Source organism: Myodes glareolus, chromosome X (genome assembly GCF_982192425.1).
Source record: "Myodes glareolus chromosome X, mMyoGla1.1, whole genome shotgun sequence".
NCBI classification, from domain to species: Eukaryota; Metazoa; Chordata; class Mammalia; order Rodentia; family Cricetidae; genus Myodes; species Myodes glareolus.
This window is the reverse complement of record NC_142053.1, coordinates 119,501,033-119,527,947: the sequence shown is the minus strand read 5'-3', so window position 1 is coordinate 119,527,947 and position 26,915 is coordinate 119,501,033. Positions and strand designations below refer to the sequence as shown.

Here is a 26,915-nt window from a genome sequence, read left to right as displayed (position 1 = left end):
TGGATTACAAGGCAGGCTTCTGGGAAACCCTATTGTTTTGGTCAGAATGTATGTGTCCTCCCAGAATTCACATGTGGAAAGTTAATAGCCAGTGTAAGACCTTTGAGAATGTTGGCCTCTGGGGAGTGAGTAGGTCACTGGGCTCTGCCTTGGTGATAGGATTAATGCCTGCTGTCTTTCTGCTATGTAAGACACAGCGAGAAAGCACCATCTTTACACAGTAGAGAGTCTTCACTAGACACTGAATGTGCTAGTGCCTTGAACGTTGACTTCCCGCTTCTAGAACTATGAACAATGACTTTCTTTTGTTTATACAGTATCCCGTTTAAGGAATGGACCAAGATATAAATTTAAGACACACATCTACCACAGTTTAAACACAGAGAGACTAAATTGTTTATTTAATATTATTTAATATTGCACAGAAATAAAAATACTAACACTACATAACCATTACTCAAATGACAATGATGTTCTTGGGTTGACAGTTACATTTTCTAAACAAGGTCTTACAAGCACACATAATGTAAAAATGTCTTCAGTTATCACACGCCATCACCTCTGCACTGGCAAAATATGTCACATTGGGCCAGCGGTAAACACCTTTTGATGTTAAGAGTTTCAGATTTTTCCACAGTCATCTTTGCTTTGTAATGTGACATCTTGAATACAAAAGTACAGTGATGGGCAGCTCTGATGGATGTGAATTAACACAGGTGTGAACAATGTGCTGCTCAAAAAACCACACTCAAGTTTTCTTAAATTACTAAAATGGCACTTTATCACCTTTTAAATAAAGTGTGTTGCACAATTTGATTTTATTATACACGTGGTCACATAATATATAGTAGGAAAAGAACCCTGGATTCCTGGCCAAACTCTATAACTCAATATTCAAGGCATTCAGACAAACCATACTCTGTCTGGAGCTCATTTGGCATATTTGTATAAAACAGAAAAATGTGATTTTGGGGGACTGGGCCAAAGTTTGGCTTAATAAGACCCCAAATTCCGTCTAGCAAAATTTAATTAGGTTGAGTGAAGGGCATTTAGATTTAAAATGGAGAGTTGTGTAAAACGAATTGTAGCAATAGTTAACTTTTAAAAATAGGTTTTTTTTTTTTTTTTTTTGAGACAGGGTCTCACTGTGCAGCATTGGCTGGCCTGGAACTTGCTCTGTTGACCAGGCTGGCCTCAAACTCCTATATCCACCTGCCTCTACCTCCTGAGTGTTGGGTGAGACTAAAGGCATGTGATGCCACACCCAGTTTATGTTTCCCTTCTGAACCAAGCATTTTAAGAGTGTCTTTCATCTCCATAGGAACAACACTCTCCCCGGAATCATTTATACCGCTAATGTTAGAAATTTCGGTTGGAACATTTTTAGAGTTAAGGGAGTACAACCCCCGCCCCTACCTACACTCTATAATTTGGCAATTTAAGTTATAACTCAATTCTATCTTTGGCAGCAAAATCACTTTTTAAAAGGTTTATTTTTATTTTAGATGTATGAGTGTTTTTGCCTGGATGCATGTCTTTGCACCACGTGTGTGCCTGCACCGAGGCCAGAAGAATGTGTTGGATTCTCTGCAACTGGAGTTACAAACGGATGTGAGCCACCATGTGGGTTCTGGGAACCGGACCCGTGACCACTGCAAGAACAAGCAGCAAGTACTCTTAAGTGCTGAACTATCTCTTCAGCCCCATTGAATTTTTACTAATATTTTATGTAATTAAAGAATTGCATGTAATCGGATACTTTATAAGTACTGATGGCTGATCAAGTAGGAAACAACAGAGTTTTATCCTTCAAATCTTCTACGAAATACAACTTTGTCTGAAAGACTCATCTAGAACAGACTGCTAGGGGGCAGAGTTGCTTCCGAAAGGTGGGCAAAGGAAGGGTAGCTGAAAGCAAAAGGAAACAGAAGCCTCCAAATTGGCAAGAAAGCACTTAATGAGTTTGTAGTGTGAGAGCAGGATGTGGGTGGTGGACAGTCACGCTTCTACACTGGATGTTTCCTATAAAAATAACTTTGTGGGGAGGGACCCTAGAAAGCACAGCTCTCCTGAGTTTTGCCACTATACTGCCCCTTATCTTGTCATGACACTGAGGACGCAGCAGCCAGTCTTTAGATCACAGCCTGGAAAACCAGAGAACACTAGAAGGTTTTCTTTTTTTTTTTTTTTTTGAGGCGTTGCCACTCAAAGACAAACAACTCAAGTTAGTCACAACTTCTTTCTTCATGTTGCAAAGAGATGGGTTCCACAAGAATACCAAAAGAAATCTCCTCTGGGGTCCGATGGCAGGGATGGGGGTGGGGTGGGGGAGGGAGCAAATTCTGTGGAAAGTGAAACAAGGCAGCTTGGGAGATTCCACTCGCTTTAGAAAAGGCACACGCCCCTGAATCTCACACGGGTGAGTGCAGGTGAGGGGCATACAAACAAATCTGACCCAGAGCTTGGGTTCCCTCTGACTTAACTCTGTTCTCTGAGCAGAGAGGCCTTCACTTAGGTGTCAGAGCACAAAATCGCCGCTTAATCCCGCTTGCTCCCTACTAATTAGGACATATTCAAAGCCAAAAGTTAAGCCTGGAGCTTCTTTCTCAGTCATTGGGGCAACAAGAGGTCTCCAGTCCTCCCGCTCAGTCAAGCACACCTCCCAACACATCAGGCTGAGAGTCCCAAGGGACTTGGGCCCTTCGTCAGTGTTCCAGGGGACCCTCCGGCTCCCCGTGGTGACCAAAGGCCATTCGGGTCACAGAGGTCAGTGCCCTGGCTCAGGAAGCTTCCTGCTGGGCTCCTGATTAGCAGCCAGCAGCTGAGGCGCAGGGCGGGGCGGGTAGCCCGCGCGCCAGTAAGCCAAGGCGAGCACTATTCCTGTCCCTGTGAGCTACGGGCATGTTATGTGCAGCGCGCAATCACGCTCCCAACCCTCTACGCTGACCTGCGCTCCCCCCAGTGCCACAGGCTTTGATTTGATCCTCCTCTCGGAACAAGCTCACCCCCAGCCCCCTAGCCAGTTGTCTTCGGACTGCACGGGTGTCCACAGAACAGGTCCTTCTGCTCCATGGCCGGGAATTCAGAGCCATCATCCTGCACTCCCGGGGCACCCACAATAGGGCCATATCCACGCATTTGCCCTGTTGGAGAACAGGTACTCTCTCTGGTGCACTGTCAGATCGACCTCTTCAGGTGATGGTGCGCGGCCACCGCCCGCCGCCCCTGGCGTGCATGTGTGGGCTCCCCAAATTGTGCCGGGGAGGGGGCTTTAGGCAACGCGCTGCCATGCAGCAGCAGCAGCTGAATGCAAGCCTAGCAATACCGAGACGGCTCTGAAATTCACAACTTCTGCTACTAGAGACTTCTGGAAATTCTCTCTAGATCATTCGTTGTTTGAGACGGGCACAGAACAACTGCCAGATCTGGATGAAGAAACCCTACATTTTAAGCAGAGCAGGCAAAAATCGGCCTTTGCTAGGGGGCTCTGCTGCTGGACAGCGGGAGGGGGGGTGTCGGTGCTGCAGGATGCCTCCAGCCGCGCCGGGCTGGCTCCATTCCAGCTTCCCGCCTTGGGCATCATGAGTTACTTCCTGTCTTACTGCAAAGCTCACGGCAGCTCTCTTCTCACGGGCTACCAGGCCCTACGTGCTGAAGGCTTCTTGTGCGACGTGATACTGGAGGTCGGGGGCAGTGAGTTCCCAGCGCACAGGTCACTTCTGGCATGCTCCAGCGACTACTTCAGGGCCCTGTTCAAGAGTCACACTCAGGAATCACAGGCTCATGTAATTCACCTGCACGTGCCATCAGCGACCGGCCTGCAGCGTCTGCTGGACTTTATCTACACTGCCTGGCTGCCCCTCTCCATGGACACCGTGGAGGACACTCTGGAGGCTGCCAGCTACCTGCAAGTCACGGAGGCCTTGGGGCTGTGTGGCCACTACCTGGAACGTCAGCTTGCCCCAGAGAATTGCTGCTTCACTGCCAATGTGGCTGCTCGCTTTGGCCTGGCTCACACCCTTGGTGCAGCTGAGCGCTGTATTGTGCGCCACCTGCGGGAGCTGCTACTGATGGGCGCTGGCCCCTCGGGACTGCTGGAACTCAACCCTATATCGATGAAAGTTGTGCTGGGTGCCCCTGATGTGGCACGGGTGGCTGAGACGCAGCTGCTGGGCCTGGCACTAGCCTGGCTGAGGCAGGAGCCTGCGACCCAGCGCCTGGCACACAGTTCAACACTGCTTGGATGTATCCGCTTTGGCTTGGTGCCTGCGGGCGTGTTGAGGCGCGTGTACTCAGGCTCTGGTCTTACTTTACCTACTCGGATCAAGGGCCTCATCATCCAGGCCCTCAATTACCACACAGCACCTTCTCGCCAGCCGCTCCTGCAGGGAGAACAGACTAGTATCCGGAGTCCCCAGACACGCATCTTACTGGTTGGTGGTCTTAGAGCGAGGGAGACTGTTACTGAAGAAATTGTGGTCCTACCAGAGGTAGTTAGGAATCGACACCCTGCACCTGAACCGGAGGAAGAGGAGGAAGAGGAGGAAGAAGAGATGAAGGAGGAGGAGTGGGAGCTCACCCAGGATGTGGTGTCCTTTGACGTGTACAACCACAGCTGGCGCAGCCTGACGCGGCTGCCGGCACCGCTGCTAGGCCACAGTGTATGTGCCATGGGCAACTTCCTATTTGTCCTCGGAGGGGAGAGCCTTTCTGGTAGTCCACCTAGCTCCCTGGCAGATGGCCCAAGGTTTGTCACAGCCTCAGTGCATCGTTATGACCCGCGCTTCCACACTTGGACAGAGGTGCCCGCCATGCGAGAAGCACGGGCCTATTTCTGGTGTGGAGTGGTAGGTGACAATCTCCTGGCTGTTGGGGGTTTGGGCTCCTGTGGCGAAGCACTGGCCTCAGTGGAGATGTACGATCTGCGCAGGGACCGCTGGGTGGCAGCTGGGGAGCTGCCGCGGGCACTGCACGGTCACGCAGGTGCCGTTGGAGACCACGGTGTCGTGTACATCTCTGGGGGCAAGGCTGGGAGAGGTGAAGGAGGCACAAGTAGCCTCCGGGATATGTATTCCCTTAGCCCCGGAGAAAGGGCATGGAGGAAGAGGGCACCCATGGGCACAGCTCGCTATGGGCATTACCTTGCGGTGTTGAGAGGCGCAGTGTTTGCCTTTTTGGGAAGATACGAGCCCTTCTCTGAGATTGAACGCTATGACCCCAACACAGACCAGTGGACTCGGTTGCGGTCACTACCCTACGATCGTTTCTGCTATGGACTTGCTGTGGTAGAAGAGACTGTGCTGCTACTGGGCGGTCTCAAGTGGCGGGATTCACGCCAGGTGCCAACCCGTAACGTTGTGGGCTATGACCTTGACCTGGACCGTTGGGAAGACATAGGCTGTGTATTGCCCTGGGCTTGGAGTGGCCTTCGGTGTGCAGTGCTGCAGCTGGCGGAGTGTGGGGAGGAGACAAGGGAGGGAGAGCCTGGGGAGGCACTAGATTTAGTGTTGGGTTGAACAGGTGATTCCAGTCCTCAGAGGACCCAAGAGAAAGCTGTCCTTGACCTTGCCAGCAGAGAAGAGTCCTCCCCCCCCCAAGATTGGGACTCTGATAGAGCAGTTCTGAAGGGTAAGGAGGCAAACGTGACTTTAGCCAAAGAATAACTATCCCCTTCAACTGGAAATGGTGGTCAGGAATGGTCAAACGCAATATGAATCAGCTGTAGTTAAATGAAGAGTTTTCAGACAAACTCACCCTGTGCTAAAGGTGGACTTTTGCAAGTAAAATAGAACCTTATCTCCCTCCCTAAACTGTTTTCCAGGTGCCTGTGATTACTTTCATGTCTCCCTTCTAAAAATGTACAATTAGTTACATGCAAACCACAGAAAATTGTTGCTTGTAACAGGTGTAATAGTCCCACAAGACAGTATTACCTGATGGAATTGTGAATGTGTACGCGCGTGCCCGGCTTACACAGCACGGAACGGTTGTACAGAGGAGACTGACTTTTACAGTCAGGGCCACGGGTAGAGCTCTGCTCCAACAGTTTCATATCGATATGGAACTGAGAAGGAGAAAAAATCTCAGAAAAAGCATTTCTTTGAGAAAGTACTCTTGGTTAATTTTTTCCTGTTCCTTTTCCATCTGCTTTTACACGGGCTGGAGGCAGCTTATTAGTTTAGACATAGTTCAGCAACCCTTAACCACAAAATGCTGCATTTGTAAGATGAAAATTAGCTGATTTTTGGTGGCTTACTCCCTCCAGTCCCTGAAGGCTCACAGAAAAAAATGAGTAGGTGAAGTCTACATGGTTATGTCAGGCCAGTGGAAAGACAGCTTAGCTGGGGTTTTCAAGGTCTCATAGGAGACCTTGGTAAGCTGTGAACAGGTGTTACTTCTGGCTTGGGCTGTCAGTGAGGTGGCAAAGTGAGAACTTGTAAGTGGGGCGGTGGTAGTGAGGGTGGCTGTGTGATTATGTCACCGAGGACTGCGGTAAGCCCTCTGTATGAATAAAGTCGGTGCTTTATAAGGATTTATTAGGGGCTGAATTTCTTTGACTTCAGTTTACAGTACTGCCTCTCCCCTAGACCCGAAACTAAGGCAAGGAAATGTACAGATATATAGTGTTAAAAGGTCTCTTTCATGCTAGGCTAGCCATGAGTCTAGTGAAATTCATTAGTTTAAGTTTTACCAGTAAAGCAACAGCTGACTTTACAAAAGCAGAAGCTGCTTACTAGTAACAGAGCTCCTTTCCCACCAGCTGCTTGTGGTTCGCAGGCCTTTGTCCACTGTATATGACACATCCATCATGTACAGATATTTTTAAGTGAAGATACACATTGGTCTAGTAAACATCAATATGCCTAAACAACTGTAACAAGCACACTTCTTTTTAGGACAAGAGGGATTTTTTTGTTTGTTTTTTCTCTCTCGCTCTTTCTCTCTTTTACATACACAAAATCCCACAAATTTAATGTGTGTCAATAACCATGCAGTAAATAAATGTTTTTACAAATAGGGTTTTTTTAAATGATAAAAATATTACACTGGACTCAAAATTCCATACAAACATTAATGCGTGGTTTCTCATCCATTTTGAGTAAATATAGGATTACTGAAAGTGTGCTGTAGAAAGGCCACTCTCCTGTACAGTTGTGCAAAGTCTGCAAAACGATAGTGATTTAATGTGATTTCAAAAGCAAAGAAAAAGATTCCGCTGTGAAGCTTTTACTTCCTTCTCTACAGCAAAAATATTTGAACTCTTAGAGATATAAGTACATTCACTGAGCTGTACAGGCGACAGGAGAAAGCTGATCAGAAGTAGATTTTAGGATATAGAATAATAGTAAAGGAGGCTCTCTCCCTCCTGGAAAAACAGCGAATTGTGACTTGTACATTATGCAGCCACACACTAAAAAGCAGCAAGTCACTTTCATGCTGTGGTCACTTTCCAAAACTGGACACACGGAAATGGCCGTATATATGAAGAGGACGCTTCCAGAGACTCCACCCACTGTATAAACAGGTCAGGAATAGGGAAACCTCTAAGTGCTTGATCTCAGGTCACTCAGAGTGATGACTCCCTGAATGACCGCACTCTCCGTTCCTTAGCACACAAGTCCATTAACATTTTTCCACATTGATTTCTCTATTGTAACTTTCATTTGCTATGACTAAATGTATTTTACTCCCCCGCCTGATGTATAATTACAGAAGTTTAGTTAACAGACCAAGGGAAAATTGGAAACTGCCTGGAAAATGGACTCAATTCAGTGTATACTTTGTCTTTTAAGAGTCAAGAGTTCAAAAAACACGAGTTTGGGCTGAAATTATGTATATATATGTATATATATATAGATGTATGTATGCTATGCATGTATGCATGTATGTATGTATAGCTGTTAGCTGCCTTTCTGGGTGAGTTAAGTCTGTTTTAAAAAATCCATTCTTAAATTCTTCTGTACACAATCAGCATTTCGTCACTACAAAAATAAAGGAAGATTTAAACCAAGAAAATAAAGCAGCTCTATCTTCAATTTTGGTCTTAGTTACAAAAACATCTTACAAAGCTTTGCCCTGATACACCATGCAGTGCTCTCCTAGATTTGGAATAGTGCCTCCATTAGCCAGTCAGCACAGGTTACTAGACTATTAAGACGGGTATTAGCTGCCTGAACCTTTCTTATGTTGGCGCTCTTCTAGTTTGCTAAACTCTTTTATGCACACCTACATTTCACAAAAATAAAACTACAGCATTAAACTTTGTGCAATGTTTAAGAAAATTCTTAGAACATTTTAATAAATATAAAAAGGTTTAAATTCTTTCCCACCCACAAGGATATCTGCACCTGAAAAAATTGGGATTTATGTTTGAAGTCTCATTTATAGAAAATTAACTTAAGGGAGAAAAGATGACTTCAGGTAGAAAAATTGCCTTTTTGTGGTTTTTCTACCTGAAGACCACCTGTATTCAGACTTCTTTGTAAAAGTTAATTTAAGTCATTAAAGAGAGTTGATTTTGCACATGGTAAACACGAGCTGAGCACTGAGCGCATATAAAACATACAAATGCTCATTAAAGACAGCGGCAATGTGACCATGGATGCTTTGTTTCATAGAGTTTGGGAACATTAAAGTATAGCTTCTCAAGTGTCCAACACATTGATAAAAAACTACCTCATGTACCTGTTCAGAGTACCAGCAGGTACTAGGTGGCCTCGAGTCAGAATGCACTTACACATGTGTCTCAATGTATGAGTGAGTATGTGTTAGAGAGGAAGAGATAACATCTACTTCAGAAGAAATACTTAGTGGGTCATTTGAGGTGGTGCTTTGACAGACATCCAAGAAAAGGTCGAGGTACATCTGCTTCCATTGTTGGAATTCTTTAGATGTCAAGTCTGGATTGTCTAGGACCTTGTCAATAATGGCTACTTCCCCTTCTCTGGCCTGAAAAGCAAAAGAATTTAATAGTTAAGATAGGTGAACTTTTATCAAAATTTCAAACAAGTCAACGAGCCAATAAATTCAGAAGGCTCTAAGAAACTGATTTGATAAGCTCATATTTAGTTATCTAGACGAAAATCATGGTGCATCTTTTTTTTTTCTAACTCAGTGGTATGTCTTGCCTTGCTTGTTTGTTGTCCATGATTAACTTTTAACTCTTGGCCTTTCCCATTTGCCATCTCTGCTAATGGAAACCTTCATGTTTTAAGGAAACCTTCCTCAAGTTGGAAGACCCAGCTTAAAAGTCTCTCATTTCTTCAAACCTTCCTTAAACATCCGAAAAGAAGCTTTTCTCTCTCTATTATGTCTCTGTACCATCCCATCCCTGCCATCAGGTGGACTTACCACTAACTCTTGAGTTATTCTGGAACTTGTCCTGCTTTTCCTTCTTTATGGTAAACTCTTCATGCCCCAGTGGGAGTAAACAGGGCCCCCCTGTTGCTGCAAATCCAGAATTCTTGCCCTGTGACTATTGAAGATCCCTTCTCATAGCACTGGGACCCTATAAAGAACAATGCCTTTCCCTTTCATAGTATAGGCTGGGATTCAGCTGATGACTAGGCTTCATTTGGGTATAATTCTCAAAGGCACAAGTATGGAATGGAGAAGAGAATTTTTGCTGTGGAAGGTAAGACGGAGAAAGGGTTAGGACAGTTTGAGAAAACCAGTCTTATCTTTCATGGCTCAAACAGAGGGCTAAGGGAATCCTGGAAATGTTCTGCAGGAAAAAGCACACCTCTGCCAGAGTTGGGAGGGAAAGAAGACAATAGTATGCCCAAGAAGCACTTTGGCCAGTGAGGAGACAAGAGATTAATAGGTATGGGACTGATGATGTTGGCAGTTGCCTATGGTGAGATCTGAGATCTACTTTTGGGTTTGTTCAGGCATTTCTCTGTAACAGAAGATTTTACAACCTATCACTTTTCCATGCCCCAAAGTACAGGGTTCTTTCTATCCCCCCAATTTTTGAACCAGCAAGGGACATTTCCTTTTAGTGACTTTCTTCATTGTCTTTCTTTGTCTTAGAAGAGCAGAAGAGTGAAACACAGCACCGTGTATTTGGTGACTCACTTTTTCTTCTCGAATCCAACATTTATAGTGATTCATATTTATTGTCACAGGACAAAAATATTGTAGAGTATTTACAGAGCATAAAAGATAAGAAAAGAGAGAAGGAGAAGAGGAAGTAGGAAGGTGAGAGAGGGAGAGAGGGAGGGAGTGGGAGAGAGAGAGGGAGATGACAGCCAGCAAACAAGGACCAGATATTTAAGATATTCACATATGGCAAAGAGGCGAGAAACATAAAAAGAACCCAGTATTTCTGCAGACCTTTTATCTCATGTTGTTTTGCTTGGACTTTCTTTTGGTCTATTTGTCTTTTGCTTGCATATTTTGGTTTCAGGTCTGGTTTTTGTTTTGTGTGTATTTCTTAGTTTTTATTAATTTCTTTTTGACACACACACAGAGACAGAGAGAAACAGGGCAGGGAGGATCTGGGAGGAGTTGGAAGAGAGAAAAGGATCTGGGAGGAATTGGAAGAGAGGAAAAGTATGATTTGAATAAGTTGTAGGGAAAAATTCAACAAAGGACAAAAACAAAAAAATGGTAGGATGGTGAGGATATCTTTTGATTACAAAAAATTGGTCAGTACAATTACTCTTATGACTATTATAACTCTGCCTAGAATTGTGGCATTAGCTATCAAGGTTCATTAATTGTTCTGTGGAACAGCATTTGTACAAATACCATAGGGTTAGTTGACTCGAAATCCTTGACCATTATTACTTGAAAACGTTTCAAATGATCATTTTTTTCTATTGTATTTATCTATTTAGTACTCATCTCTATTCCAATATTATATTCTTAGGAGAATGCTGTGGATTTAAAGACTTCTCAAAGAAGTCCTCTGACATTCTGTGTTTTGGAATTACTGTGCTCCACATTCTGTATGATAAGTCTTATGTGATGTAGGACCTGTTCAGGTAATTTATAAGATAGGCCCTTTCCTCATCTATACAACCTCCTTCTTCAACTTCTGCCCCTCTGTTCCCCTGTCCTTATCACCTGCTTCCCAATCTAGGTGTGGCATAAGAAGAATGAAAACATTGTTAAGCTCTTACAGAACTACACATTGGGAAGGTGATATGCGTGTTCGGAACGGATCATATGAACAGAACAATTATTCAATCTCTACGTGGAACATGATGATTTCATGTGGAACCTTCACTCCAGATGTGTTGAAATGTATGCAGGAAATATTCACAAAACATTTCAAGCGCTTAAACATTCTACATGCACACCATATGCCTTTAATAGCTTTGATAAATATACGACATGGTGAACTTCTAAGGAAGCAAAAGATTAAGGAATAGCACCAAGCCTGCTTTTCGAGAGGAAAGTCTTAACCACATCCTGCTTTCTCCTAAAACTAAGTCATGCCGCATTTAGTCAGTGACTTAGGACTTCCACAAAAGTCCTGACAGAATCCCCTCCCTGTCACTCTGCTGCAGGTTCATGCTGCTTACCTTGTCCGTCCTCTAGCTCCCTGTTTTGTTGTACCACTTAGAGTATCCGACAATCGAGTTTCGGTTAGGAATGAATCTGCCCATAGGAATTTATCTGCCCCGCTCATACCTTACCTTTAAAGTGCTTTTAAGAATTCTCAGCCTGTGCAGTTTTTCATTCATCACAGGATCATTACATCTTTTTATAAATGATAGCTTGTATTCCATCTTGGTTGAAATGCGATGTTCTCCTATTGGTGACAGATTGGCTTCCTCCAGTGCCCTGTACAGATCTTGCAAGGAGTCTCCTAACTTCTCTTCCTGGTTTTCACCTGGAAGACAGGGTGGGAGTAAAGAATGGGGAGAAGGGATGGAAAGAGACAGATATGCAGTTTAATAAAGTTATTTTGTAGTTGGAACACTCTTGTAAAAATTGGATTATCTGAAAAACAGTCTAATGAATGATTAGGTATTAAGTCTAATACTTAAATATCTCTAATAAAATTAAATAAAGTAAACCAAAATACCTCACAGGTGCTAGATAGATTGGGTTAGATAGCTATGGGCAGTCAATTATTTTAGAAGGATTAAATAGGATTTATGATTCAACAAAGAGCCTCTTGAGAGAAAAATAGACACATATATCTCAAATTCAAAGAATTAGAATATAAAATGTACATAACATGGAAATGCTGCTTCATATAGTTTAGTATTTTAAGACAATAACTAATAAACACAGATATGCTATTTAATAGAGTTTTCCTGGTTAATTAATACTGAATACTTTTCATTTTTTCAGACTTCCTAAGATGGAAGAGATTGGTTGGTATACATATGATTAAGATTGTCAAGCTATTTAATAGATTATTAGATTTCATGTGACTGCCATGACAATTTCTGGTACATCATCAATGCAGTAACCAGTCCTAAGTTATTATCAAAACTAATGTTTTGATTTTCAGGCAGGAGTTCAGTGTGTAGGCCAGGGTGGCCTGCAATTCACTATGTAGTCCAGGCTGAGTTCTGTAACACATGAGGCTGGTCTCAAATTCATGGCACTCCTTTTGCCTTGGTCTCCCAAGTACTGGGATTACAGATATAAGCTACCATGCTTAGGAATACTAATATTTTAAATTAAATTAAAATGAAGCACATGGATATATTTATAAGCAAATATAAAGAAATATCTGACATGTACCAAGAGAATTTATAACATTTTAAAATTCTGACAAGAAAATACTCCACTTAAATATGTCTGAGAGAATTAAGACAATCATAAGTGTGGATTTTAAATCTAGATGAACAATTGAATGTGCCATCTTGCTTTAAAATTATCTTAATAATGATGTTATATCAATCATAAACATCAGTTTGTCATAGAAGTAATAAAAATGAACTAGGATTCTTCTTTGGGGAGCAGTGGGGTCTTATTTGAGGAATACTACTTATACTGGCCCAAGGCATAAATATAGAAGGTTATGTATTCCACCATGGTCCATGCAATTTTAAGCTTTTGGATACAGTTTTAAAAGTAGATTCCCTAATTAATAATAATACTAATGAACATTTCTTTTGTGTCAGGCTGAGGGTAAATAACTAACATTCATGATTTCATTTGATCTTCACCATCATATGAAGAAATCTGCATTTTATATCAGGGAAGGTCTTTGCTCAAGATCATAATCTCACATAAATGGTGAAATAAGAATTTAATTATTTAAAGTATGAATTTAATTGAAGGTGCCAATTAATGTGTGAGTCTCTGAAAATGCAGCATTCTAAACACTTATTTCATGTTTTGCATGCAATCTTTTAATACAAAGTACTGAGTTTTCCATAGGAAAGGTTTCTAATTGGATACAAACTATACAGAGATGGTAATACTTTCTACACAGAAACATTTCTGTGTGCTCATATTCTGGCAAAGAAGGTAAATGTCAGAGGTAGAACACTTATGGGGGTGATGAGTTATTGCCATCATTTGTGTAAACTATGGACACCATCCCTTGGGCTATGCAGAGGATGCTCTAAACAGGTTTTAAAATAGTACACCTAAAACTGCCCCCAAAGTTTAAAATAATGTTATAATTTTAAGGGACCACCTTTAGGATTAAAAAGCAGTTTTGTTTAAGTCTGTAGTTAGCGTTCTGCAGTTCTCAGTAGCTGCGCATAGCTATGATCATTCAGTCTTTTCAGTAGAAAATCGCTTAGCATCTGTCAGCATATGTTACCATTGTAGTATATAACAAATCCACTAAAGAAAACTTTAACCTTCTCTCGTGGTTCATCCTTGAATATTTTCAGTACATAGGGGAGTTTGGTGGATGGGTGGATGGAAATCTACGAAAAGAATGAGTTTTCAAGGTAAAAGCAAGATGTATTCAGTATAGAGAATTTCAAATGAGAATGCCTAGAAAGAAGGAAAGAACAAAGCCATATGGCAACTTATGGTCACTAAATGGAGTTGTAAAAATGAGGACACATTGGAAAACAACAATTCCAATTCATAAAATCATAATCCAGTAAAGGACACTGGGGAATTTAGCAATTATTCTATTTTCCTGAAGACAAGACTGCATGTAAAGACGGAAGTAATTTTTTGAGAGTAGGGGTCTGGGTGTCACTAAGAGGCCTAGTGGATGAGAATTACAGTAGCTAAGGTGTCAGCTGGCACAACACATTAATATTTCTTTCAGTTCTAGAAAGAAGGTGAAAGAAGCAAAAAGGATCTAGATTATAGTGTTAGAATTTAAGGATGGTTTTCACACAGTGATTTTTTTTTATTTTAAGAGAAATCTTTCTCATATTACCTAATACTGTAGGGCATATATATCTTGTTACATTTTGCCGTAGTTTGTTCTTCTTTTCTCTGTCTCTGTCTCCCTACCTCTCTACTGGGGATTAAACCAAGGGTCTTGCACATACTAGGCAAACATCCTACTCCTGAACTATATCTCCAGCCAGCCCCTTTACCTAAACTTTTAACTTTTGGAATGCTGGAGCAGAATCTTTAAGTTTTATACAATTTCAACCAAGTTTTATTTTAAGAAGACTAAGTCTAGATTATGTTAAAAAATTTCCATTAATAACTACTTTAAAATTGAAAGTTTCCTCTGTCCCTACTTAATATTATTTGAGAGAAGCATTTAACCAAAAGAAAACAATTTCACAAACAATTTGGTATGACAGCTGTACAAAAAGCCAAGCATGAGTCTATCTCTGGGCAGCACATCTGAACAAAGACTCACAATGACACAGAACACAGAAACATTTTAAAGTATAGCGAGTGGATGGTGCGGCTCCTAGCAGAGATAAGAAAACCCCGCTTAGTTCTGTGTACACCACGCACATGCAACACTGCACAGGACACAGCAGTGGAATGAGTAAGGATGACAGACTGAGAAGCCAGGCTACCACAAAATGTCACCAAGTATTTAACTACACAAAGAGTCCCTTTATTTTCAAAGGAAGGGAGTGAGGGGCAGAGTCACATTATAAATCTGATTCACTGTGCTCAACAGTCAAAACAACACAGAACTCAACATTCAAGACAAAAACAGACCTTTATTTTCTTTTATAGTTTTCAATTGGTTTCCTTGGTTTTTCTCAGATGAATATCAATTAAGTCTACAGGGCTACTGTTGCAACTGAGAACATGAAAGCACCTTTCTTTTCTTCTCTGTTTGTTCTTTTCTTCTTCATCTCCTTCACATTTCCCTCCAGGGCTTTCTCTTCTCAAACTTTGCTTTTTCTTCTCTTGCAAGAACTTGCTTTGGAAGATGAGGCAGACACTTGGTGAGGCCTGCTTCCCAACTGAATTTCTTTCAATGTGCCAGTTCAGTCATTGGAACACTGGCTAAAAACCAGCTCTTTTGCAATTTGAGTGAATGTTTCTGAAAATTGGCAAAGTGTAGAACACATTCAAATAAAAGGAAATATATAGGGACCTTCTGTGATTCCCACTGAGGAAGTGTAGCACTGCTGCCATGACATTTTAATTGGCATCTAATTTATTCACGAAATCTGGATCTATGAAGGAATAAAATTTCCCCCAAATTGTATTTACATTTGCAGCATATAAATTAGGTCTGTGTCAGAGCACTCATCAAAAAAGTTTCATTTTCCTAAAGGAGAAAGAGTGTATAAAGTCCCTTTTCTTATCTAAAATTTAATTAACTGGTAGATTTGAAGGTCAAAATTAAACATTAATTTGTATTCTGTGCCAGGGGATGATCATTTCTGATTGTGCCATACTTGGCAGGAGTGAAAAAAATCTTCTTTGATGTCATTCATATATATATATATAAATATGATATTAGGAATCCAGGAACAGAGTGAATATCACAATAGTTCATTGGTTTTCTGCAGGTTGCATATGATCGCCCCGTAGTAAAAAGAATAAAGAAAAGCTCAAACAAAAGATTACCTAATAAAAATTCCTAATGAAAAATACTAGTTTGTTGTAATGTCTTGAAACAACTTATGAGCAGATCATAATGTATTTCTCAATTCTCCAAAACTTTTGGTTAATATATTCTATGTATTTGGGCTCAGTGATTTCTAACTTTTTTTGACTCTACACACTTACAGGCTAAAACATGTTTGTTGTTCATAATTTACAGACATTTATCAGTCTATATCAGTCTATGCTATAAATATAGACAAAAATGATGCTGAAAAGGATTAGATACAAAACTCATGAGGAAATTTCCATTATGTTCTTCTCGTATGTTAATGGATTCTCCTTCAAAGGTCTATATTGTACTTTCCTCTAAGGGAAATTTGTGTTACTCACATTTGCATTTCCCATTCTCTATCTGCCATAATGCCCCAGGCTCTCAACAAATTCAAATGGAGTAATATATGTCTCTATAAATAAAATGTTCCAAAGAAGATTCCCTATTAGGTGACTGTGTAATTACTGAAAAGTAATTGTTTAATACTGTTCATGCTTCTTTGATGAAAACTAAGGACACTGAAATCTCACTCTTGTCTTCCCATATTCCCTGGCACTGAAATGGCACTGTTAAAGCAGAGTAAAAGATGGAAACAAAACCAAGAATTGGGTTCTGAAACAAACAACGGGAAGTGGAGTCTTGGTACATGTTTTGGAAGAGAATTCTGTTCTTTTAAAGTTGGACAATGATACCCTCATAGAAACAGTTGTTCTTTCTACAACACAGCTGTGCAATGAGCTCCAAGGTTGGGAAAGGTTAAATTACAGATGATAGAGAAGGCTAGACATAGTAGTATTAGTCATCAACCACATCTCAGTGGCATTTGTTCTTAGACAACCAGAAAGCACTTTAAGGCTTCCAGGCTAAACATATCAAGTACGTAGAACACTATTTTTGTCCCAAAGGGCAATTGTCATTTTCACTGAGACCACAGGATCATTTTTGTGAATACTAATTTATTATCATGTCACAGAGCACAACTTATTTAAATATAAGGTGACAGACTTTTAGTGGACTTGATATCTTTGTAGGGTTTTATACGAAATAAGCAAGGATTTACACTATAACTTGAACTGTTTTATAGTTAAGCACTAGCTATTTTAATTCATGCCTTTATATCAACCAATGTGGTATGCCTTGGTTTGTAAAACTTGGGAGGAGGGGAAGGTAGCTTGCTACATTAGAAGAAAGTAAAGATTTCACAAGCTAGCTCTTAGTTTTTCCTTTGTAGCCAATTATTTATTTAAAAACTGGAAATACTTTATTTTCTTTCAGGAAAAATAACATTAGTCCAACATTAATATTAGGCAATAGTTTCTTGGGTGGAAAAATTGATTTTAATGAGCAAAATCCCCTTCACTGAGAGGAACAAGTGATTGGCTCTACCTACATTGCTAGGGTTTTCTTTTCTTCTCTTTTTAGATCAGGTAAAGCCTGTACTTATAAGTTAACTATGCTCAGTGGCTATAACTGTCATTTCTCCTCCAACAGTAAAGCTTACTTCCATAAGGGTGTGACACAGTAGACAGACCTAAAGTTTATTCTACAATTTTTTCTGAGTATGCAATTTCTGTAAAATTATGTAGTTTAATAATAACTATATGACAGTGGCTGTATTATCAGGGTATATTTCAAATGGCAGAATGATAGCATCCTTAATACTGATTTACTAACCCCTAAGAAGGAATGGCTGCTTGAAAGATAAACATTGAAATTAATGTCAGAATCCAAATTTACCCACATAATTTAAATATGTAACCAGTTAAAATGGAAGTCTAAGGAAGGAATTCATAATAGTGACAGCTTCAAAGTAAAACTAAGGGATATTTTATTTGAAAATTAATACACAGTCACTACACTCATGAATGAGGAAAACCGCCTAAAATTCTTCAAATCATAAAGTTTTACTATAATATCAATAGGGAGAATGACCCAAGAGAAGTTCATTAATATTAAATGTCAATAAAATAAATTTGACTTATTTCTATGAACCAAGAACCACCATTCTTTAGATATACTTAAAAACACATTCAAATGGTTGGAGCACAGAGGCAATTATAAGGGAGATCCATGTGATTTTTATTCACAACACAAATTTCATTTATGAGAAAGAAGCATAGATTTCTTCTCATTGGAAAGATACTTGCTATCAAGCATACTTAGCAAATATTTAGCTATCTAAAAAGATCTGGTACCAAGTGGTAATATTTTTATTTTTAATGTAATATTTTTACAGGTATTCATATTATGCAATACCACACACTGCAGCAACAGGAAGAAAAACATTTCATAATACAATATTAAATTATTTTTTTCACTGCACAGTATGAAATATCCAATAATTAGCATTGAAATCATTACACTGTATCTTATCCAACTAAAGGAAATTTCACATCTACCACAGAAGAAAAATAAGCAATATTGAGCCACAGGGGGCCCAGTTACATAGTATTAAATAATATCTGAAGCTTGTTTGAAAGACATCCAGACAAAATATTTTTTCAAATATGGAAAACCATAGCCTACAGATTTGGATTATTTCACAGAAAAAGGATAGCTCATTCCAGTTTAAGAGGCAACATCACTTCTATAAAGTGCCAAGACAAAGGAGAGAGTTAGAATTTTAGCTAAGGAATCGAATAAAGCCTGGCATGAGGAATTTCCTTCATTAGTGTCACTGAAAGCAGTCTGCCTTACACCTGAATATGCTTTAATAATAGAATAAACATATTAAGTTTCAGAGCAGGGTGTGTACACCTTGCCTTAATAGATAACACGTAATTTAGTACAATACAGCATGTCAAGCTTTAAAAATGCAAATACACTTAACACAGAATTTGCTTCCACTGCTTTGCCTTCCCCAGGCCACCAAGAGTCCATTAAACAGCATTTTCTAATTATCGGTGCTGCTCCCTCTCTCCTGGCGTCAGGCGAACACAACTGAGGTGTCACCATAGAGCCCTTCCCCAGGCCAGACCCTTTACCCTCTGTTCTCACACAGACAGGGCAGTTTTCGGCTACTGTGCTCCATCTTGATTGGTTTGATCTTATGCTAGTCACACTGTAGAAAGCTCGAATTCTTCTTAAAGAGTGGCCTGCCCCTCATAATATCCCTTTAGGGAGGCCCCAAATCCACAACACTTGATGGTCTAAGCTTTTTACAAGTCTGTTTTCTGTTATAAACAGCAAGGACGAGGCCATTTTAGTTGCTTGCAAGAGGTTGATGTTGAGTCTGCGCCGTGCCGACTCTCTTCGATCTAAATTCTCTAAACATTAGCTTAGCAATCTGTGATTCCAATGGGTTGAGTGCCAACAGAAGTGGATCCGATTTGGCATGGAGAGGTTCTACCAACTCTCGTAGTGTATTAGCCTAATATAATAAAGCAGTGATACAATATGATGAAAGACCTGCGAGTGCCATTATTCCAAAGCACATCAGTATTTGTATTAGAAATACCACCATGCAGTACCCATGAAGAGAAAATAATGTCTAATTGCATATGGTTTTAATACCATAATGTCTTTCTGTTGGCATGCAAGTCTACCTCGCCATAAATGGAACCAGTTTTGATTTAGTTTGTTTGGCAGGCCAATCTTCCAATTATATACAATAACTAACAGACACACCTTTCCCCACCTCTAACTTGTACATACACGTCTATAGTTTGAATCAGAAAAGCCAGCTAAAGTATTCTCCACACAGGTGCAAAACCGTCAGTCTTTTTTTTTTTTTAAATCAAAATGGATTTCTATGTTTCCTCATTTTTACACAGTCTTAAGGTATGAAGAAGGTTTTTTTTTTGTCTTTTGACCAGAAGACTGTCTTCCTGCTGTGACATAAAAGCAACTGTTCTGATCCAGAGAAATTGCAGTAGCCTAGCTAGCGTTGTTCTGATGAGGAGGCCCCAAAGCAAATGACAACAAGTGAAAAAAATGAAAAGCTATAACAAGAAGCATGACAAAAAGATGATTTTACATCTGAGCATTAGCCACACATCAAGGAGTTTATAAATTGGAAGAGAATAACACTTTTGAATGACAGGAAAAGCGAAGCAGAGTTCAGAAAAACTAACATCTCTCTTTGTTCATTTTATTTTTCATCTTCAGGAATCCAAATATTGTCAGTAGGTACACATTGGCAATATTTGTCATCACTAGTATAAGGCAGAATTTTATCTGCCACACCCTGTCATATTTTTGGTTATATTCCCCAGAAGAAACAGAGAGGGAGAAGGATCAGAGAAAGCAATCTGTCTATTACTACATTCCTTAGAAAATGGGAAGGGAAATAACGGATGTGTAGAAAATGAAATACAGTGTAGTTCAAAACCAGCAGAGGCAGTTATTTATCACATCATACACTGTGTATAAAAGGGGCTGAGAGCTAAGTAATTTTCTTATGTAGGTCAAGTGAAATAACATACAACACCTCATCATTTAAAAGATTATAATGCTGGAAATCTGTCTCTAGGTCCTTTCACTGTTTGATAAGAGTATGGGATTTCAGAATGGAAAATCAGAGGCACTCTAACCTGAGTCATAAAGTCTTATCGCAATTTAAACTGTCCTTAATTTTCTATGTAATTGAAATATTTTATAAGTTGTTTGGGACACATTCATCATTTTTGCAGAAATAATATTACATGAATACTTTCATTTATAGTATATTCCCTAATGCACATTTAATCCACACTAAAGTGAACTAGAGCCCTGGTAATCAAGTGGGGTTTAATTACACTTACAGTATTGCTTCTATAAGATTACTGAATTTTATTACAAGAGATTTGAAAATATCTCTCCAGTTTAGTCCCTTGTCTGAATATAAGATTGTTATGAAGAATCACTATTTCAAAGTGGTGAGCACTCTTTACCAATCTCTTAATATTAAAAAGGTAACTCCTTAAGAAAAAGATATCTCTCCAACTATTTGTGATTAAGTACCACTGACTAGAGACTCTTAAGGCTGGAGGTATTTGTTAAACATAAATTTCTATGTGCCACTTCTTACATACTGGATTGGGATATCTGAGGATGGAACTCTGGAATTCTCAGTTTATACAAGTAATGATTCTTTTGCTCATTGTAGTTTGAGGTCTGCACTGGCAAGGGCTACTCAGTGGGGAGGATTTACTGAAGCACCATCAATCACTATCCTGCATATACCAGTAGTTTCTAAGTCATTAGCCTCTAGGTAGGGATGGTATATAGCATTTTATTGCGCCCGCCCTTCCATCAGTGGAACACTATCACTCAGCTAAAACAAGTTCAAGGTTTCTGCTGAAGAATGTGTTGGAAATATCTTGGAGTCCTGAAGTTAGGGAAAAAAATAAGAGAGGTCTTGATGAGCTGCTTGAATAAATTCTTGCAAGGTAAAATTTTATGTTGAGTTAAATGTTTCCTATTTTTGAGGCAAATAGAACAACTATAAGGATATTCTTAGACTAAGTACAATTGAATCAACTGTATGGTTAGGTACTAACAAGCCAGGCCAATCACTGGTAAAGGCACAAAGGGCTCAAGGTGCATGGCTCATTGACAAGAGTTTTGTGCAAACACAAACAAACCCATTTCGAAGTGAGACTATTCCATATGTCTATCGTTTACTTCTGAGAGACTTGCACGTCTGTGCCTTTCTGCAAGTCTCTTTCAGATTCTCAAGTCACTGTGAGAATGCAGACTATTTTGAGAAATATATGTCCTTTTCTCCTTTTTTATGAGTATAAAAATGGCTCCACTAAGGACTACTCAAATAATAAGCAAAAATATAAATTATGGAAACACAAATTTTAGGAACATTAAAAACATACCCACTAGGAAGAGTTGCTTTCAATCAGATATTTGAGGTTACATGAGAGTGGTTAATGTTGAAGTCACAGACACTTGTATGAGAATGATTATGATTAAATTTGAATACAAAGCAGGTAAAACACTTTCTTGTTGAATGAGAGCAAACTGCTTGAAAATGGGAATATGTACTTAAAACAAATGAGCACTTTAGAATATTCTCACTTAAGTTTGAGTTCCAAAAGAAAACTTTTCTATTTATCTGGCTTCGTTGCAAGTAAACTTGAGGGCAAATCCAGAAGCGAAAGCTCCAACAAGGACAACATAGGAGCGTCAGAGAGAATTACTTGGTTTTTAGAAGTTTAGTTGACATACTTATCTGAAGCCTTCCTTGTTCTCTAAGTATATAAATACCCAGATTTGGGTTTTTCTTAAAGTATAAGTAATACTCACTTTCATCAAAACAAGCATCTGAAGGAATGGACCTGTGGCGTGAGCCCTCCACTTTCTTCTAAAAGGTTGAATTAAAAGCAGAAGTTTTCAAGGTTGCTTGTTTATTTTTATTTAGTAAAACAGGTTATGGGTTGGGAAAAATCTTTACTTTTGTAAACTAGGAACAGAATTTTCATGATAAAACATTCCTTTTCAAAATAATATGAGGAATAGTAAAAATTAATATAGTTTGTACCTATATTATAGAACTTAGACTTTTTTTTTAAAAAAAAGCAAAATAATTTGTTAATCTAGGTCGAGGGAAACTATCCTCAGACAGTTAAAATGTTCCTCTATGTTGCCAAACCACAATTTCAGGACTTTATCTTAATGCAAGACTGTTATGGCCTCAGAGAGCAGTTTTTACTTAGTAATTTGTGAGAACAGCCCTCCTATGCGGGCTGTCTGCATTCAAAACTAAAGTTACTATCTGAAGAAACTGATGACCTAAAATATTTATTTCTTTTCAGCGCTGAAGACTGAACCCCAGGTTTTATGTGATATAAGCATTCACTCTACCAGTTATGCTCCAGCTTAAACTACCTTTAGAAATGAAGCTTTTGTATTGGCAATGAGTGAAAAATGTCTTGTAAGTTTAATAGTCACAGGAGTAATAAAGATATTGATTCAATTTATTACCAGTTTATTTTTAATGATGTAATTATTGATATTTTTATAAAAAAGTATTAAATCTTTTGTCACATTTCATTGTTTGCTATTCAGATTTTAAAATGGAAAGCAAGGGGAATTAATTTTTACATGTACATGTTGTGGAGCAAAGACAAAATGAGTGTATCTGTATTTGTGTGTGTGTATATATGTACAAATGTGATTCCTCCATTATAGTTCATTACTATTTTCTAATATTTTAGTTGAGTGATACAGAGACAGCTCATATATTTCATCTGACAGTATTATTAATAAAATAACCACATTAAACCCTACCAGGACGGCCATTTTCCTGGTGAAGTTTTCTTTCAGAAGTATTAGTGGGTGTCTAGTGACTAGATTCTGAGATATGAACACACTACAAGAAAAACAAAATTTTCCCAATACTTCCTTGATATGAACAATGTATGCTTTTAATATATGAGAGTTTAAACTTTACTATGAGCCTATGTATTTATAAACAGAAGTAATTAGATCACATGACGAGCAGTGTGAAAATAATTCAGTGATGAGACCGGACAATATGGCGAAGACATAAGTCACCAAACACCTTATGATTACGTATGACTTTGCCACAAATGGAAAAGACCCCAACAAATTGGAATTAACAATATTTGTTTCTAAATCATTTCATTCTATAGGTTCCCTTTTCCTGCTTCTAATCACACTACATTAAAAAAAAAACCTCATAAGTACTTTGAAAGACAGTTTTTTTCTGAGTTGAACTTTGAACCACTTAAGTGATCAGGCAATAAATATGTTTTTGAAATACTGATTTACTGATTATATTTTCATCCTAGAAGCTACTGATTATGGATGGACATCTCACTTGACTTAAATTCTCCAAACTGAAAATTCTCATAGGATAACAGCTAAGAGAAAGTAGGGGAGTTGGGGTTCTGAAGATAAATTTTGTGTGTCTTCCTTTTATCTCCTTTGGCTAATTTGCTGATCAATTAACTTGAACTTTGCTCAGGCCGTGGTAAGGATAGTTTTGCCGCCCATTTTTATTAGGTGCAGTTAGTGGCCAAACTTCCAAATTATTCAAAATATAATCTAAAAATAAATGAATATATCCAAATTAACAATATCTTTGCAAGCAATATCTAATGGATATACCTTATAGGATGGGCTATATTTCTAGGCTCTCCCTGATCACCTCTGTGGTAGGATTGTATTCAGGGCCTCATGAACGGTGACTATGTGGTCTGCCTCTGAACTACCTCTGCAGCCCTACTCTATTCTTACTCTCGTATTGAAATTTTAAAATATTCTAAAAGTTCTGCCATTATCATATGGGAAGAGTACTATTATTTTTAAAGAATGTCATTCAATATCAGATCCAGGAGCATATTATTCCAAGAAGGCAAATGAGGGGGGAGGGGAAGAGAGATACTTAAGCTAAAAAAGGGAGTGAAAATCCTAAATTCTTTTCAACAAGACTATAACAGCTGCTTGTGCGGAGGGGCAGTAGTGGAAAATTGTAGCAAAACAAGAAAAGGAGGTCTTCTTACACGTCAAATCTAAAGATTTTTTTCCTCTCAGACTATATACTGCTCTGACTGGAGAACTTAGAAGTGGATTTTGCTCAGTGTCTTTGAGATTTCAATATTTAAAACACTGACTTTTTCCTTCTTTCAATAACTTCTAAATGTTAATGCTTTATTAATAACCTTGTTGGCATGCCAGTCTGACATTTGGGATCATTTACTCATTAACAACTCTGGCAAGGAGATAAGCCGCTCTGGGGTCATTGCCAATTGAATTTCAGGACCATCAAAAATACCTTCTCCAGCAAAGCAAGTGCCAAGAACAAGAAGAAAATTCAAGATGACAGTCATTTACCACTAACACCTTTTCTTTACTTAAATCTGTTATATAGCTAATGTAACATTTCATATCCTTTTTTAATTTTCCTACAATTATTATATCATAGATTGTCTCATAAAGCTCCTTTGTTAAAACAGTTTCACAATTCAACATTGAAATTCTATTTTAGTGATAGGTATCATGTTATTTACAAGAAAGATATTTGGTAAATAAAAATCACTGTAAAATATATTTATAAGAATGTACCACAGGTGAAACCAATTAGTACAACTTTTCACCTTAATTAAAAATCTGGGCTAACGAGTATTCACATTCAATCTTAGCTGTGGTAGAAATTAATGGCTATTAGGTTTTGGACCAGCAAATGTATTCTGTACTTGGGATAGAAAAGTATAGAAATAGAAACCTATAGGGAGTGTACCATCTGAAATATTCTATTAAATATGAGCTTCATTTCTTCTTCTGGAAAATATTGTGTAAGATTAATCCTTATAAAGAAAACTAAATTTTATTGGAGAGTTACAGAGATGCTGACTCTCAGTGTTCTTATGGAAAAATAAAAATGTCTTTATATAGCTACTATGAAAGGTTGCCTGCCATATCTGTGTTTAACATTTGGTATCATATGTTGAATTTTACACTCAGCAGTATAATTACAGAAAAGTAGATTCATATAGGAACTTCACTAGGGTGAGAGTTTCTTTTATGGAAATAAAATCTTTGAAATGTCAGAAGGTTCTCTGTATCTTAAAATGGAATTTATATTGAAATGTGAAAAAAAGCTAATCTCAATACATCTGTTTATTATCTGCAAGTCAATCAATTTTATAGTGATTGATGTGGCTATATTACTTGTAATATATTTGAAAAAACAAGAACTCCATATTTCATAACAACCCAGTCAGGCTTTAAACATTTCTATGCATTATATTTTATTTATAAAAGACTATGTTACCTTCTCTAGAATGAAAAGATACAACTATTAAGGAAGAGAGGCTGTCTCAAGTCACTTTTTATTGGCTAGAAACATGTAAAAATGGGGTATATTTAGGATTACCAAGTTTTACTTAAAACTCCCTTACTATTTGCTTTGGTTACTACCATTGTTTGTGGGGGAAGAGAAGAGCAAAAACAATAATATCTATGAAATAAATAATTTATCTGTAACAAAAATGATCACCAAAGGATTCCATGAAACTGGTCTTATTTATTTTATGTATGTTTATGTTATTAGCATCATTATTGGATGAATAAATGCAAGAACCCACATAGGGCTATGCTTTCAGAGTTCTTTGATAGATGTATACATACTACTACCACAAATTTCTGTATGTATACATACACATATACATATATAAACATATTATAAGATGTATTGGTTTGTGTGTGGCTCAGATCTACTTCATCAGATCTAAATGGCTAATGTTATAAGTTGGTTTATCATGAAATATTACACCAAACCCTTCTTAAGTCCATGAATATTAATAATCAAGATTCTAGAACAAATTTTCTCTTGATTTGGTTATTAAGTATAGAAATAATCTAAAAGACATCAATCTTTAATTTTGAAGCAAGTTCAGAAAATCTTAAACTAAATTAAAAGTAGTTTCAAACCATCATCAAGTGTATATTAATCACATGTGCTTATTACTATTAAGGAAGGCTGTCACATAGTTTAAACTAAGTATTCTGCAGCGATTGACTAAGCATAGTACACACCATAAATAGACACAAAACCAGAACCTGACCAAAGAAAACGTCGAGATGACATCTTCTTCCTCCTTACTGGAAATCTTCACTACATTAGAGAGCCCATTTTCTTTCTTTTGTGAAAAATCAGTAGATACCTCAAAAGTATTAGTAGTAACTCTTTCTTAAAAATTAATATATTTGAATAAGAGAAAGCCGTGAGAACCAAGACCTTGGTCTTAGTCATACTGGGAATGATTACAGATTTTAGATGTGTCGGGAGATTGGGCACTATGATGATGAAAAGTCAGCTTGGGGAGTAGATACTACATTTCATTGCTCCCCATAGAAACAGTCAAGCTGAAATCAAAGGCCACTTCTGTACTTAGCAGGGGCAAAACCTGAAGCTCCATTGAACTTACACTTTCCTCAGGAGTTGCTAAAGCAACTTAACAAATCTAGTCTGGTGTGGTGGCATCAGCCC

General features: G+C 38.7%; 2 protein-coding genes across 6 annotated transcripts in view; one reads left to right on the top strand and one right to left on the bottom strand.

Moving 5' to 3' along the window:
- Positions 1–372: 372 nt before the first annotated feature.
- Cnksr2 (connector enhancer of kinase suppressor of Ras 2) overlaps positions 373–26,915 on the bottom strand; it is a 241,640-nt gene continuing 215,097 nt past the window's right edge. For 4 of the 5 annotated variants that reach the window (XM_048440719.3, XM_048440718.3, XM_048440721.3 and 1 more), the window contains 2 exons: positions 11,646–11,842; positions 373–8,949 (listed from right to left, as the gene is read on the bottom strand). In XM_048440719.3, the coding sequence (XP_048296676.1) occupies positions 8,734–8,949; positions 11,646–11,842 (413 nt within the window). In that variant the 3' untranslated portion in view covers positions 373–8,733. Of the gene's footprint in view, positions 8,950–11,645; positions 11,843–17,771; positions 19,338–26,915 lie in introns of those variants that run through there. The other variant, XM_048440722.3, reaches the window with a different exon arrangement.
- Klhl34 (kelch like family member 34) lies at positions 3,582–6,532 on the top strand. Its single transcript, XM_048440723.3, has one exon. The coding sequence runs from the start codon at positions 3,582–3,584 to the stop codon at positions 5,514–5,516; it is 1,935 nt and encodes a 644-aa protein (XP_048296680.3). The 3' UTR covers positions 5,517–6,532.

Excerpts from the sequence above, each read along its gene's own strand:
- Klhl34 (XM_048440723.3), top strand. The coding sequence starts at position 3,582 with ATGAGTTACTTCCTGTCTTACTGCAAAGCTCACGGCAGCTCTCTTCTC.